This window comes from Chelonoidis abingdonii, chromosome 2 (genome assembly GCF_003597395.2).
Source record: "Chelonoidis abingdonii isolate Lonesome George chromosome 2, CheloAbing_2.0, whole genome shotgun sequence".
Lineage (NCBI taxonomy): Eukaryota > Metazoa > Chordata > Testudines > Testudinidae > Chelonoidis > Chelonoidis abingdonii.
In genome coordinates, this window is record NC_133770.1 from 266,378,876 (window position 1) to 266,395,287 (window position 16,412).

Below are 16,412 nucleotides of genomic sequence, written 5' to 3' on the forward strand. Positions count from 1 at the left end.
CACGCTCATGAAGTGTTAACCACTGTTAATAGTGAAAGGGTGTGCTGGGCTGCTCTTTCCTCTCACCAACAATGTAACAAATCACTTTCATTTTAGGCTGCTGAAATCTGTTGTTTACAGCATAAGTCCACTGCTTGTCAGGGAAGGAGAGCTAAGAAAGGATACCACCAAGAAGGCTTTTCAATGCCTATTTTGCTTCAGTCTTCACTAATTGGGACCAGATGCTTAATACAAACTACAATAAGGAAAGGACAGTTTAAAGAATATTTTAATAAGGTAGATGTAGGCAAATGGAGTGTGAACCAACAATGTGATGCAGCTGTGAAAAAGGCTAATATTCTAGGGTATATTAACCAGAGTGTTGTATGTAAACCTGGGGGGTAATTGTCCTGCTCTACTTGGCACTGATGAGGCCTCAGTTGAAGTAATGTGTCCTTTAAGGAAAATGTGGACAAACTGGAAAAAAAAGAGAGGCCAAAGAAGAGCAACAAAAATGACCTATGAGGAAAGTAAAAAAAAAATGTTTAGTCTTGAGAGAGAAAAAAAAAAAAAAGACTGAAAAGCAACCTGATAACAAATATATTCTGGTCTGATATAAAGGAGACAGTCATTGATTGTTCTTCATGGCCACTGATGGTAGGACAGCAAGTAATGGGATTAATCTGCAGCAAGGGAGATTTAGGTTAGATAAAAACTTTTCCGCAATAGCTCTAAGGTTAGTTAAACATTGGAATAGGCTCCTAAGGGAGGTTGTGGCATTCCAGTCATTGGAGGTTTTTAAGAACGGCCTAGATAAACACTTTTCCGGGATGGTCTAGGTTTACTTGGTCATTCCTCAGTGCAGGGGGCTGGACTAGATGACCTCTCCAGGTCCCTTTGAGTCCTAATTTCTAAAATTCTATTATTAGGGCCCTAGTGTCTGTATTTGCAATGGGAAAATGACCATTTAGCATAGCAAATGAAATGACCTAACTTTCTGTTGTAGTAAATCATAAATTTTCTTGTAGCTAAAATCATACATGGGGCAAAACCCAGTTATAGTCAGTGAATAAAAGCACAGTTTGGTATTCATGATGAAATCTATACATTAGTTAAAAAGCTAATTACATTTAAAATATATATAAATTAATAGAAATCTCATCCCTTCATTAATGACCAATAACTCAAGGACTCCTCCCTGTAAGGAGTACAAACTCTGGCATAAAGCTGAAGAAATCTAAATAGAAAGGGGAAGTTTTGTGCTAAAGCTATGAAATGTAAGTTCCTTATTTTTTCTGCCACAAAAATGTATGCAGGGAGCCTACAAAGATTATATATTTTTCACTGATAATATACTTTCATGGTTTAGAGAGCTCAGTTTCCATACATTTTTTATATAACTCATAAAGCTACTGTCTGTATCACACTGTGAAAACATCTGTTTTTGGAAAAATCACTAACAATTCCTGTAATGATTTGCAGCCTTCTGAACTCAGCAAGGCCACCCTCAGACAACTCCTGAGCCCAAAGGATATTTGAAAATTCTGAGCATACTTATGCTATCCAGCTGACTGACAGTCTTGACTCCCAGGTTCTAGTTTTGATTATCACAGAGTCGCTGTTTGACTGTCACCTTGGGCAAATCACCGAGGCCAACACTTTTAAACTTGAGATCAACTCTTTATTTAATTAGTTTAGACAGTGGCCTGATGTGCAGAGGTGTTGAACATTCACAGATCCCAGAACCATACAATCAGTGTAATGAGATCTACCTGCCTCACACATAGGTGGTGTGAGGCTTTTAGAGCCTTGGATGAAAGGCAGCCTATCAACGCAAATTACTATTTTTACATGCAAAGGTTTAGCTTCTTCTATTCCCTCCAGCCATCTTTCCACACTTTTGTCCTCCACCCAAATAGCAAAAGATGTTAATAAGAAAATACAGTGGCTCTGTGACTGACAGCAGGACCCAAAGAGTGGGGCAGATTGCAAGAATCTGCAGGTTCTACACGTTTGAAGTTTCCACTCATCAGAGGTGAAGAGAGTTATAACAAACATTTCAGCAATAATGCCCTGCTGCCGCTGCCATCTCAAAACACATCTGAGTAGTGGGAATCCATCTTAGTTCCTCCTGAATGTCCCTATTGACTACCCTGCTGAGAGATCTGTACATTGCTATCCACAGGCATAGGACTTGATTGGCCTAGCAGGAGCTTATTTTCATACAAGCTAGTAAGTGACTCGGACTGTTTTTATAGCAGAAGTCAGGATTCTTAGCTGTCAGATCTAGCACCACAGCCCCTACCATGCCTTTTTTGTACCTCTGTTAAAGCTGCCATATTCATAGATGGGTGGCAAACACCATCAGCCTCTGAGCTGACTTTTGCTCCTGCTTGGTCCATACATGGAAGCAGGGTGGAGAGAAAAATCTTCCTGCACTCATGAAAGCTTCTACTGGTCCCCAGTGGCTCCATGCATGACAGAAGGTTTTCTGGGTTCACCACTCTCCCAAGCTTTCTGCAGCACATACTTTCCCAGCAACTGCTGTCAAATAAGGGACAATACAGGGGAACATTCAGTTTAAAAAAAAAAAAAGAAAGAAAACCACACACAAACTAGGGTTGATGCGTAGCAAAGGCCCTGCTTTTGGCTGCTTACATAACAACAGAATACACACACAGTGATAGAACCATGATATTAGCAGTAACATAGTCCTTCTGGGAATATAGTTACCTCCCAAAAAACAGGTTGAAATTTAACAAATGAGAAGTTTATTTTTTTTTTATTTTTTTTTTAAAGAGACAGACTCCAGGAAACACTGACTTTTGTTAACATTTCCTTTGTCAAAAACCCAGTTTTTGGTCCATGAGAAAACTCAATGATTTTGAATTAAAAAACACTGAAAAATAGGTCTGTTTCAAACCCTGCAAAATTGAAAGTATTGCAAAAAAATTAAATTTTGAAGCTTTTTTTTAAAATCAGCTCTAGTTATTGCAAATATACTCTGGGCCAAGTTACCCCGTTAAACTTTTATTGCATGCTGTATCCATGCTTCTCTATGTGTAGTGTGTGTCATTGGGCAGAGCTAGTGCAGCTGGGTAACGCTGGCAGATTTGTAGGATCACCACCGGTTTTCTCACTGCCTAGATTAGCCTGGGAGAGGGGATAAAAGAAGCACCTGAGCAGACTGGTTGGAATAGAGCCCCAGGAGGACCACTATGCTCTTTTGGCACAGAGGTAGCACTACTAGATCAGAATTATCTCTTGCAGTATCTAACTTCTTCCAGGAAGGAGGAACCAAGTACAGCACTTGATAGCAAGATTGGGTGTCTTTCCAAAAGATATGCTGTAATTCAACCACAAGCTGTTGAACTAGATTCAGGAGCTACTGGGTGAGATTTGTGGCTTGTGTTGTGCAGAAGGTCAGACCAGGCAATTATAATGGTCCCTTCCAAGCCTTAATCTGCGAATTTGTGAACAAGATAATTAGACTTAATCTATGGTGGCTTTATGGGGTGAGAATAAAGAAAACTTGTGTTTAAGCCCTAGAAAGGAATGTATTGCCTTATTATTTTGCTAGACTACGGGATGTTTTTAAAAAGTAAAATGTGAAGAAATACCATCCCAGCAGTCAGTGTTTAAGACTTTGCAGAGTAGCTGTCGTGTTAACATAGCTTTGCTTTTGTGTTACTCTGCTGTTATAAATGTTTGGTTCAATTAACTAAATGCCTTCAAAGCAATTACCAGAATGACAACTTTCATTCATTAAAGCATATTAAGATCTGTAGTGCCTATTTTTGCAACTGGTAAATTTTGGCTCTTCAAAAGTTGATGCTGGACTTGCTCACGACGGGCACCAGAATGCATTGCTTAGATGGGGCAAGCAGGATTATTTTCATCTGGCTTTATCTACAGAGAAACAAGGAAGACAATATGATACTATCTTTCAAAAGACAGACTTGCTACTTTGCCATTTGTCTCCCAAAGTGGTAATAACAGAGGGAGAGCACTAAGAACTGGAAAGAATGATTACAGCTCCCTTGCTCTGTTGCAGCTTTAGCCTTTGTTGCTCTCTGTTACAAGAGCTCACTCTCTTATGACAGAGGAAAACAAATAACATGCTGTTCATTGTTGCTCTGGATGAAGATTCACACTGCTGGAGACGTTCACAGAATCACAGAAATTAAAGATAGAAAAGTTCATAATCCTGCCATTACAGGTTTGCTCCCAGCAGTATATTGATTCATTAGTGCCTTCTATAGCTGCGTTTTACGTGAGGCAAGTAATGGAGCTTGTTCCCTGTCCCTTGGGATACTGTTCCACAGGCTAGCAGACCTCACTATTAGCAAATTTCTCCCCCAGTGTTCAGCCTACGTTTTCCTTTGCTTACTTTCATCTGATGACTCCTATGTGCCTGGCCCTTCTTCAATTATTCCCATGCCACAGGGCATACACCTTTCACACACAGGGGCGGCTCTACGTATTTTGCCACCCCAAGCACGGCAGGCAGGCTGCTTTCGGTGGCTTGCCGGCAGGATGTCCCCGGTCTCGCGGATTCGGTGGCTTGCCTGAAGGAGGTCCACCAAAGCCGCAGGACCAGCGGACCCTCCGCAGTCATGCCGCCGAAGGCAACCCTGCCTACTGCCCTCGCAGCAAGCGGCAGGGCGCCCCCTACGGCTTGCCGCCCCAGGGACGCGCTTGGCATGCTGGTGCCTGGAGCCGCCCCTGTTCACACACTTGTTGTTTGTGGTCATTTTGCCCCCTTGTTACTGTTTAGTGAAACTATTAACTTTTTAAAAATTTCGTTCTGTGTCGATCTCTTCTGCTTCTTAAACACTTAATGGCATTTTTCTGTAGGAAACAAAATATATCACCAATAGTCTTCTAATGGAGCCCATCTTCCTTGAGGAAAAGGTGCTGAAATAGGCCTGTAGTAGTCACCACCAAAAAAACCTGACATTTACCAACAGTTGCCACAAGCAGTATCTGAAATAAACCTGCATTGCTCTGTTTAGAATAGGGAATAACAAAAAGAACTGTAACTTAGATACTAAGGTGTGGAAACTTGGTTAATGCAACTCACTTTACTAATGCACATTGTACAAGTGTTTCCACTTAGCATGCTTACTAAAGAGTATGAAATGTATATCATCATAATTAATACTTGGCAATTACACAGTGTCTTCACTCACCAAAGCATTTTATACACAAACATACCCATTAGATAGGTAGGGCATTCTTATGCCTTTTGAATATATGGGGAAACTGAGACAGACAAATTAAATGACTTGCACTAAGTCACACAATGAGTAAGAAACAGAACTGGGGCTAAAGAAAATTCCTGCTCTGTCACTGGGGTTGCACTGTCTTATTATCTTACAGTCAGTCAGCTGACGTTAACTCTTTTCTTCTGTCTTCTATCTTCTGACATGGAGCTCATCTGTCTCTTTCTGACAGATGTTTACGAGCTTGCCAGAAATATTATAGCTCTTTGCAAACAGGGCTGGCTCCAGGGTTTTTGCAGCCCCAAGCAGCAAAAAAAAAAAAAAAAAGAAAAGAAAAAAAAAGCCACTATCGGCAGAACTTTGACAGCAGCTCTACTGCCGCCGCTTCGTTTTCCAGCAGCAATTCAGCGGCAGGTCCTTCCCTCTGAGAGGGACTGAGGGACCCACCGCCAAAGAGCCAGATGTGCCGCCCCTCTCCGTTGGCTGCCCCAAGCACTTGCTTGCTGCGCTGGTGCCTGGATCCGGCCCTGTTGGCGAGTGTATTGATTATGAAACAGGGTGGGGGGCTGGTAACATTCTTTTTTTTTTTTAAGCTAATTTCACTAAAAAACATCAAGTTATTTCAAAATTTTCTGTAAAATTCTGTGTTGGATTTTGAGCCATTCTGTGTTCAGATTTTGTTACTGCTCCTTTTGCTCTCTCAGACCTTTTCTACGCCACTGTAGAATGATGACATTAAACTTGGAGAAGTGGTAGATACGCTGGAGGGTAGGGATAAGATACAGAGGGACTTAGACAAATTAGAGGACTGAGCCAAAAGAAATCTGATGAGGTTCAACAAGGACAAGTGCAGAGTCCTGCACTTAGGATGGAAGAATCTCATTCACTGTTACAGACTAGGGACCGAATGGCTAGGCAGCAGTTCTGCAGAAAAGGACCTAGGGGATACAGTGGACGAGAAGCTGGATATGAGTCAACAGTGTGCCCTTGTTGCCAAGAAGGCTAACGGCATTTTGGGCTGTATAAGTAGGGGCATTGCCAGCAGATCAAGGGATGTGATCATTCCCCTCTATTCGGCATTGGTAGGCCTCATCTGGAGTACTGTATCCAGTTTTGGGCCCCACACTACAAGAAGGACGTGGAAAAATTGGAAAGAGTCCAGCGGAGAGCAACAAAAATGATTGCGGGGCTGGAGCACATGACTTATGAGGAGAGGCTGAGGGCACTGGGATTGTTTAGTCTGCAGAAGAGAAGAATGAGAGGGGATTTGATAGCTGCTTTCAACTACCTGAAAGGGGGTTCCAAAGAGGATGGATCTAGACTGTTTTCAGTGGTGTCCAATGACAGAACAAGGAGTAATGGTCTCAAGTTGCAGTGGGGGAGGTTTAGGTTGGATATTAAGAGAACTTTTTCACTAGGAGGGTGGTGAAGCACTGGAATGGGTTACCTAGGGAGGTGGTAGAATCTCCTTCCTTACAGGTTTTTAAGGTAGGCTTGACAAAGCCCTAGCTGGGATGATTTAGTTGGGAATTGGTCCTGCTTTGAGCAGGGGATTGGACTAAATGACCTCCTGAGTCCCTTCCCATTCTGATATTCTATGATTCTAAGATTCTACTGGGATAAGTCAACGTATGTTATGCTACTCCAGCTACATGAATAATGTAGCTGGAATTGACATACTCTAGGTTAATTTACTGCAGTGCCTACACCGCGCTGTATCAATGGGAGACGCTCTCGTTCTGGTGGAGTACTGGAGTTGACCAGAGAGCGCTCTGCGAAGACCCACTAAATCGACTGCACTGCATCCATCACAGCAGTGTCAATCCCCGTTAAGTGTAGCCAGGGCCTCAGATATAGCTCCCTTAAAAAGGGGTGTGTTATCTCAGCAATGGACTTAGCTCAACTTTTTCCTTGTTCCTCAGATTCAAGTTTCATTCAAGCACTGAATTCATCCAGGCTCCAGCTCAGTTATCCCATAGGATTTCCTCTGTTTGGAGCTTTCATCAGCAAGAGCTCTCCCGAGCATGGGCTATAGAACCTGCCATATGATTTCATCACTCTCCAGGAGTGTTCAGCCCACACAAACCTGTCACAAACAAGAGGGGTTGCAATATTTGTTCTGCATATTTTCAGAAAGGAAAGTAGGAAAGAGTTACCTGGGAGAGCCACGCTTTAGGGATACGTCTATTTTCCTCCCCTGCTGGACTGTACTGAGCCCACTTCTCCATATGGTGCTCGCTCAACAGGGACAGGCTGGCAAACCTATAAGAGAACGGTTCAGTTCTTTCTTATTTGTTTCCTTCTGCATTTGCAATTTGCACAACACTGAAATAGAAGCCTGTTATTTCCTAGCTCCCAACCTACAGTATTTCAAAGTGCCCAAGAGAGTCTGACACTCAACTTCTATTAACCTTTAATTGGGGTTGGTTGGCTTATTCCCTTAAGTGCTGTTGAAGCCATTTTTAGGAATAGTTGGCCTTCTCCCATCTCATTTTACTGTCACTCCCTTACCACTCACAGCCCTTAATCTAAACAGGACCTAGAGTGTTGGGGACTCTCTCAGTAACTTGTCAATGTTGTTCTGACTACAGGCAAGACAAGTTGGTGCAAGATGTCCCCTGCGCTGTAGATCTGCACACACCCCGTCAGCATTTCTAGCTCTTGTCAGAAAGAGTTCAGGTTTGGCTGAAGTCACTTGTAAAGACATTTGCTCTTCATGTTTTGTTTACGGAAAAGTCTCCCTAGTTCTTTCTGATGGGAAATGTAAACTGGCACAGTTACTGTAGTCTCAGAAATCCTGTAACTGCCAAGTCTGTCCTTACCTCAGTTGTGAATTTGCCTTTGAAAAATACATACAGTACAGTTTTGTTCTTTTGTTTTTCCAGTGCCACAACTAATCTCAATCCCATGTGTGGGTGGCTGGTTCAGCCGTGATACCAGAATCTGGACGCAATGATGTTCTGATACCAAGGCTCAGCACTGCTGCGGAGACCCGCTAAATGAGCCTCCCATTATGTATTAAATAAATCATGGACCTGTCCTAGACGTGTAGATGAACATCCTGTGTATTTGCTGATGTAATATGGCTCCAGAAAAGGTTTCAGTAGTAAACTACCATTAGCATTAAATGTCATTTATTTTGCATTAGAAACCCACAGAGCCAAAGATAAACAATGAAGACAGAATACTAGTAATAAAGTGCCCTGGCTTGCAAAGTGCTGGATGCTTCTAGCTTCCAGTGAAATCAGTGGAATTCAGAGCAAACAGCACCTTGCAGGTGATGCTCAGCACCTCACAGGGTTGGACCAAAGGTAAGAGTTGTTAAGCAGAGCTATGGAGAAAGCTTGACTACTTTAGGAATGGTTGAGAAAGTACAATATATAGATGCATTATGTAAAGCAGGGCTTCCCAAACACAAAATTCTTATAAACATTGAAAGGGGAACATAGTTTATAAAAGAACCTAGAGAGATGTTTAAATGATTTCAGGGCAAATATCGGGGAAAGAATCAAGAATACTCTGGGTCAGATCCTCATTTGGTGTGCATCAGGATAGCTCCATTTTACCCAAGTTACACCAATCTATACAATCTATATAAGCACTGTATATGATCCAGGCCTTCTTTTTCATTTGTGAAGCTAAATAAACCGTAATCTTCTTTTAATTTTCAGCAAAAAGAATATATGTTTTTAGGAGGTTGGCAGAGAGAAAAAAACATTTTGTAACCTTATTTGTATTATGTATGTTAATTCGCAGGCAGGCTACCAATTCCTACAGGAAATGTGTTTACAGAGAGGAAGTCAGTTGGGGGAGAGAGAGAGAGAGAGAGAGAGAGATGCCCACTTAACCTTTGGCACATATATTTCATCAGGACAGCAAGAGGGAAGTACTGGAGCGAACAATATGCCCAATTAATTGGTTTGGAAACATTTCAAGCAGCAAAAAGCTCACACAGATGTTGATCTGTTTCAGCGCTAAGAAAGTGTTATGAATATTATTGATTCAGGGCAGGATTTTCAAAAGCACCTAAGTGCTTTAGAAGCACACTTCACTTAGGTGTTTTTGAAATCTCCCCTTCCTCCCCCTGAGTCAGCAGTGCTAAAGCAGCAAAAATATTTCTCATGACCAGTGTACAGGCATAAAATAGTCAATCTAAGTATTTCACAGATTTCCTCCTTTAGTAATTTAGACACTGAGAACTTGATCATGGAAAATGCTGAGCATCAGTTTAATCCAGCAAAGCATTAAGCATATGCTTAACTTTAAACATATGTGTAGTCCCACTACTGGAACTGCATTACTGGATCATAGAATCATAGATTTGTAGAACTTCTAGGGACCTCAATAGGTCATCTAGTCCAGTCCCTTGCACTGAGGCAGGACTAAGGATTATCTAGACCGTCCCTGACAAGCATTTGTCTAATCTAACAATCTCCAATGACTGAGAGTCCACAATGTCCCTAGGTAATTTGTCCCATTGCTTAATCTGGTCCTACAACGTGCTTGCAACCCCTCCCAGCTTGGTATTGTCTGCAAACTTTATGAGTGTACTCTCTAAGACATTATCCAAATAATTTATGAAGATATGGAATAGAACCAGACCCAGAACAGCTCCCTGCGAGACCTCCTTTGATATGCCCTTCCTGCTTGATTGTGAACCATTGATAACAGGTCTAAGAAAACTTTTCCAACCAGATGTGCACTCACCTCACAGTAAATTTATCTAGAGTATATTTCCCTAATTTGTTTATGAGAAGGTCATGTGAGACAGAATCAAAAGCCTTACCAAAGTTGAGATATATCACATCTACTGCTTTCCCCTTATCCACAAGGTTGTTACCCTGTCAAAGAAGGATTTTAAGTTGCTTTGACATGATTTGTTCTTGATAAATACACGTTGAGTATTTCTTATTTTCTTCTACATGCCTACAAATTGATTATTTGCTCTTTTATCTTTCCAGATACCAAAGTTAAGCTCACTGGTCTATAATTCCCTGAGTTGTCCTTATTCCCTTTTTTATAGACAGGTGCTATATTTGCCCATTTCCAGTCCTCTGGGATCTCTCCCGTCTTCCATAAATTCTAAAAAAGATAATCACTAATGACTCAGAGATCTCTTCAGTCAGTTCCTTAAGTATTCTGGGAGGTATTTCATCAGGCCCTGCCAAGCTGAATATATCTCACTTGTTTAAGTTAAGATTGTTCTTTACTTATTTGAGCCTCAAATCCTACAGTCTTCAGCACCTTGCAGGATTGATCCCCAAATATCTAACTATGAAAGAGCTAGAAAATTGCTGATCTTTTTTTCACAATTTAGGATCTCATTCTGTGAGGTGCTGAACATCTATAACTTCTGTTAAGTCAACGGCGATTACAGGTGCTCAGAACTTTTCATGATTAGACCAGTGTGACCACCTGTACAATAAATGGAACCAGGATTTCAAAGGCACATGATCCCAACCTCCAACTTACACTGATAGACCTGAGAACTGGAGTTAGCCACAGGTGTTTGTGTGTGAAAAGAGAAAGAGCAATAAAACTCCAACCTACGGGTTCACTTTCTTCAGTCTGGGCACATTTTGATCACAAAGGCAAGTGAAATAACCACAGAAACCAAAACTTCTCCCCCCCCGCCCCAAAAAAGCTAGTTTTCCTCATATTGCACAAAGATTGCAAGTGCTACAGCAATGCATTGTTTTAATTAACCTCATCCCGCTGCTTGATTCTTTTGTAGACATATTCAGGGAATGGTTTACGTGTAATGTATTTTCCGTCTCCTGCTGTGACATTGAAAACTCCATCTTCGTACACCACTTTGCCTCTTGAAATTGTCACAACTGGGAGCCCATGGCAGATCATTCCTTCAAATATATTGAAATTGTTGGCATGGTGATGTGTCTTTGCAGATATAGTCCTGTGTTTTCAAAACAAACAAACCCACACAAATTACTATTATCCTTACATTCTACTCCAACATAAAGCACCAAGAAATGGAGGGGGAAAGAATTTAGCAGCATTATTAAACTGCAGCTTTGCACTATAGATCATGGAAGCCGCTCTAAAAATAGAATACAGCATTAACATTTTATTGAAAAGTAATTGCATTTCAAAAGGATAAAAAGGGGTTTCAAATGAAAGGGACTTTGCAGCCTTCAATGCAGAATTTTCCACTGCAAAGAGGTTAGTGTAAAAAACATCAGATCCTTATTTTTGGACTTATCTCATAATTTAACAAATATGTCTACATTCAAAATCACAGCCTGGAAAAAATGTGTCCTTTCAACCAAAGTGAGCTCGCAACCCCTGGTTTGAAAAGTTTGGCTCTAGTAAGTAAGAGATTGAGACGTATAAACAAGACAAGACCTTGGAGAATCAGAATATGGTAACGAATATTGGTCACTGCTAGACTGGCCTGGATTTGAACTGGTGACCTAGAGCTCAACACCACGTCCCTACGCTATGTTACTTTACTGGGGCTATGATAATACTACTTTGCACTTTTGTAGTATCATTCCTCCAAGCACATAAAGCAATTTATGTTAATTAAACATCACAATACTTTGAGATAGATGAGCATTATTATCTTCAGTTTATAGATGGGTAGACTAGGAGACAGAACTAAGGGTACAGCCAGTGATGAGTTGCCAAAATCTTAACAGCCGGTTCCCTATAAAAAGTTCTGATTTAAGGGATGTGCCACAGTACGTATTTTTTGTATCAGTAGGGTTGCCATACATACGTATTTTCCCGTATTAAAATTTTAAATTTTAAAAATTCCTCCTGGACGACAATTTAAGAACCAAAAAGTCTGACATGTCCAGGAAAATACGGACGTATGTTAACCCCACCTAGCGTTCTTTTTTAAAAAGATGGGCTTGAACTAGAAATGAGCTCCAGTTCACATATGTGGGTCCCCACCATTCCCTGGGGGTGTGCGAGGGTGACCAGATGTCCTGATTTTATAGGAAGAGTCCTGATTTTTGGGTCTTTTTCTTATATAGGCTCCTATTACCCCTCCACCCCCTGTCCCGATTTTTCACACTTGCTGTCTGGTCACGCTAGAGTGTGCACATGTGTGGGTCCCACCTGCTCCCTTCCCCCATCATTGAAGCAGGTGTGCAGGGTTACTGCCTTGGTAACTGCAGGGCATCAGTGGATGTGGGGCCCGCTGCAGACAGGGGCATGGGGCAGAGCTAGCTAGAGGCAGGAGGTGCGGGACTGGCTGCAGGCAGGGCAGGGGGTGTGGAGCTGGCTGGAGACAGGAGGCTGCAGGGCTGGCTGGAGACGGGGGGTGTGGGGCTGGCTGGAGGTAGTGGCTGGCTGCACGCAGGGCAGGCGGGTACAGAGCTGGCTGGAGATGGGGGATATGGGGCGGGCTGGCTTCGGGCAGGGCCACAGGGGGTGCAGCAGAGGCTGGCTGGCTTTGGGCAGGTGGTGCAGCAGGGGCTGGCTGTGGGCAGGGGGTGCAGGGCTGGCTTCAGACAAGGCTGGGGATGCAGGGCTGGCTGTGGGCAGGGCAGGGGGTGCAAGGCTGGCTGGCTTCAGGCAGGGCTGCAGAGGGGTGCAGCAGAGGTTGGCTGGAGACAGGGCAGGGGGTGTGACCAGGGCCATAGCAACAAAGAACGTGGCCCCCTCTGAACATATGTCCGGGGCCCCTTACCGAAAAAGTCAATGGCATATTTCGATGACTTTGCCGCATCTGAGATCACAAGATTCCAAGTGTGAGCTCCACATGGTACATACAAGGCACGGTCATTTATTTCTAGCATGCGGGCTTGAACTCCTTTATTCTTTCCTCTCCTATTTGCGCCATTATCATAAGCTTGGCCTCTCATTGGAAATTCGAACTTTCATTCTGAGCAGTGGGCAGGTGCAACAATGTCAACACTTGCTGTCCGATATTATAGACGAATTCCTGATATAGTCAGTGTTCAGATCAGATACTTCTTTCCGGAGACTTGGAATATCTGTCACGTTTGTTTGTAGAACAACTGGCTTCACCTTCGACCCACTTGAAGCACTTCTGGATACATTCGTGGTAGCCTGTCCGTTTCATGTGCTGTACTGTGTGGATTGAAGCGCAAAATACGTTGACACTTGGAATTTTCTCAATTCCTTCCGCGATCTTTTGCTGCCTTCATTTCTAGCTCGCTTATACATTTTAGACATCACAAAGGCTTTTGCGTTGAAGTCATACTTTGCAAGCAATTCAAACAGTCCAAAAAGTTGCCATTCGAAGGATCGCCGAGCTTTTCATTACTTCCTCGAAATGCCAAGTTTCTTTCGGACAAGAAAATAACGACATCAACCATGCGTTTGACAACATTTCTCTCCAGAAATCTCTTTCTTTCAGAAAAGCCTGCAATTCGAGTTGGTCAATAGATGTATGGATTTACTAGGCCTGACGAAGGTCAAACCATTTCACCATACAGTCTTGATGACCTTTGCCTGTTTCATGCTGCTGAAGTCTTTTTGACAGTGCTTTCCAAGCAGATGTTCCACGACGTAGCGGTATGTCGCCAGTGCCAAAATAATTTACAACAAAAACAAAAAATGGCATCTTTCTGAACTGAGTACATTAAACCATGAACGTCTTATTTTTTCGCCATTTGCCATGGTTCGATAGAAATGAGTACTTGTGAACCTCCGTCTTTCCTCATTAAATGGAAATTCGTAACTTTCATTCTGCTGCGGTGGGCCATGTTGCAACAATGTCACACACTTGCCTGTCCGATATTATAGACGGCCAATCTCCTGGATCATCAGTCAGTGGGTTCAGATTCAGACACTTCTTTCCGGCAGCAACTGGAATATCTGTCACAGTTGTTTGGTAGAACACTGGCTTCACCTTCAACCTCACTTGAAGCACTTCTGGATACTTCTGGATACGATTCGTCGCTGCTAGTGCTGTCCGTTTCATGTGCCTGTACCTGTACGTTGGATTGCAGCGCAAAATACGTTGACAACTTTGGAATTTTCTCAAGTTCCTTCTCGGCATCTTTTGCTGCCTTTTTTACTAGCTCCGCTCTTATACATTCTCTTAGACATCACAAAGCATGCTTCTGCGTTGGAAACGATAAAAAACTAAACAACTAAATTAATTACATTTATCCGCCGACCGCCATTATGAACGCAAATACACATTCTTTGAATGGGTCCAACTAAAATTCGAAACTGACCGACAGACAACTGATGTAGCCAATAGCATTATGATGTATCATAATGACTTCACAGTTTTGTCAGTAAAACCGACATGGATTGTACAATAGTGTCAATAAATGTCACTTACCTAGGTATACCTTACATTTTTTTTGCCACTTTTAGGGGCCCCCTTCCTTGCGGGGCCCCCTCCGGTCGGAGGGTACGAAGGGTGCTTGCTACACCTCTGGGTGTGGCAGGGGCTGGCTGAGGGCAGGAGGTGCGGGGCTGGCTGGAGACAGAGGAGTGCAGGGCTGGCTAGCTTTGGGCAGGGGTGTGTGGCAGGGGTTGGCTGGAGACAGAGCAGGGGGTGTGGCAGGGTCTGTCTGCAGGCAGAGGGTGCAGGGCTTGCTGCAGGCAAGGCTGGGGGTGCAGAGCTGGCTGTGGGCAGGGCAGGGGGTGCAAGCGTGACTGCCTTCGGGTGGGGCTGCAGGGGGGTGCGACAGGGGTTGGCTGGAGACAGGCACGGGGTGCGGCAGGGGCTGGCTGTGGGCAGGAAGTGTGGGGTTGGCTGAAGACAGAGGATTGCAGGGATGGGCTGGCTTCGGGCAGGGGTGTGTGGCAGGGGTTGGCTGGAGACAGAGCAAGGGGTGTGGCAGAGTCTGTCTGCAGGCAGTCAGTGCGGGGCTGGCTGCATGCAGGGCAGGGGGTGCGGCAGGGGATGGAGACAGGGGCTGTCTGCAGGCAGGGTGGTGGGTACTCACGGGGAGAGATGCTCGGAGCAGCCCGAGCAGCAGGACACAGCCTATACCCAGCAGAGCAGCTGGGGACCCACCAGGCAGCAGCAGAAGCCCCAGGGCCAGGGGTTGGAGGAGCAGCAGCAGCAACAGGGCCCGTGCCCAGGGCCAGGTGGCAGGCCACATGGCTACTGCAGCGCAGTGCCCCCGGCAGCCAGAGGAGCAATTACATCACTTCCTGGCCAGAGCCCATCAAAGCCGCAGCGCCCCCTCACAGGGAAGTGGATTAACAACCAGTTCTAAAACTGCTTCAAAATGTAACAACCGGTTCACATGAACTGGTTTGAACCATCTCCAGCTCACCACTGGGTACATCTACCCAGTGAGCGGTTGCAAATCTCAGAGGCCAGACCAACAGACTTGCGCTCACGCTATGGCACTAAAAAATAGCTGCATAACTGTTTGGGCTGGAGCTCTGGGTCTGCAGCTTAAGGAAGGGGAGGGGCTTCAAAGCCCAAACTCCAGCCCAAGCCACAATGCCTACATAAACTATTTTTAGTACCATAGCCCAACCCCAGGTCTGTCAGTCTGGTCTGTGAGACTTGCTGTATAGATGAACCCTAATACGGGGTCCCCAATGTGGTGCCTGCAGGTGCCATAGCGCCCGCCAGGGCATCTAACTGTGCCTATGTACTGGCCAGCGGACAAGCATCCACTGAAATGCTGCCAACAAGCTGCATCATCCAGAGGCGTAGCTGCCGAAATGCAGCATTTCGGGGGTGATGCCTATTCATGTTGCTGCATTTCGGCGGATGCTCATCCGCCACCACAGTCCTACTTGCCGTGTCGTCTGGCACCCATTAAATGAAAAAGTTTGGGGACCACGCTTTAAGAGATGAAAGGATTGTCTAAATGAGGAAATGGACCAGAATAACTCTTCTGTAATAGCTTCCTATGTGGACATTATATTCTGGAATAAAAATCACCATCTTCTGGAATAATTAGCATGATTTATGTATAGCTTATTCTGCAATAGCTATTTCCGTACTGACAAGCCCTAAGCAGAAGAGCTGAGATTAGAACTCAAATGTCCTGGCTCTTTTCCCCTGGACCTAACACACGGCCTCCCATTAAGTATAGGATGGAGAGTGTGATTTTTATTTAGCTATTTTCCATTTCCCTTCTGAGATTTAGTTTTACTTGGGCATTTTGCCTTTTTATTTTTTACATTTACATTTTCACTTACTGAACATCGTTTGGAAGTAGCCAGAGATTTTCAGCCTTGGCGACTCGTGTTGTACAAAGAAGTATTATGTATGTGAAAACACAGCCC

The 16,412-nt window shown here is 43.8% G+C and overlaps 1 protein-coding gene across 2 annotated transcripts in view; it reads right to left on the reverse strand.

Annotated features, from left to right (window-relative positions):
• Nucleotides 1-1,036: 1,036 nt before the first annotated feature.
• The window catches only part of DPYS (dihydropyrimidinase), a 50,850-nt gene continuing 35,474 nt past the window's right edge, over nucleotides 1,037-16,412 (reverse strand). The window contains exons 8-10 of one of the 2 annotated variants that reach the window (XM_032786444.2): nucleotides 10,911-11,118; nucleotides 7,361-7,466; nucleotides 1,037-3,888 (exon numbers count right to left, since the gene is read on the reverse strand). In XM_032786444.2, coding sequence (XP_032642335.1) covers nucleotides 7,389-7,466; nucleotides 10,911-11,118 — 286 coding nt within the window. In that variant the 3' untranslated portion in view covers nucleotides 1,037-3,888; nucleotides 7,361-7,388. The remainder of the gene's footprint in view (nucleotides 3,889-7,360; nucleotides 7,467-10,910; nucleotides 11,119-16,412) is intronic. The other variant, XM_032786445.2, reaches the window with a different exon arrangement.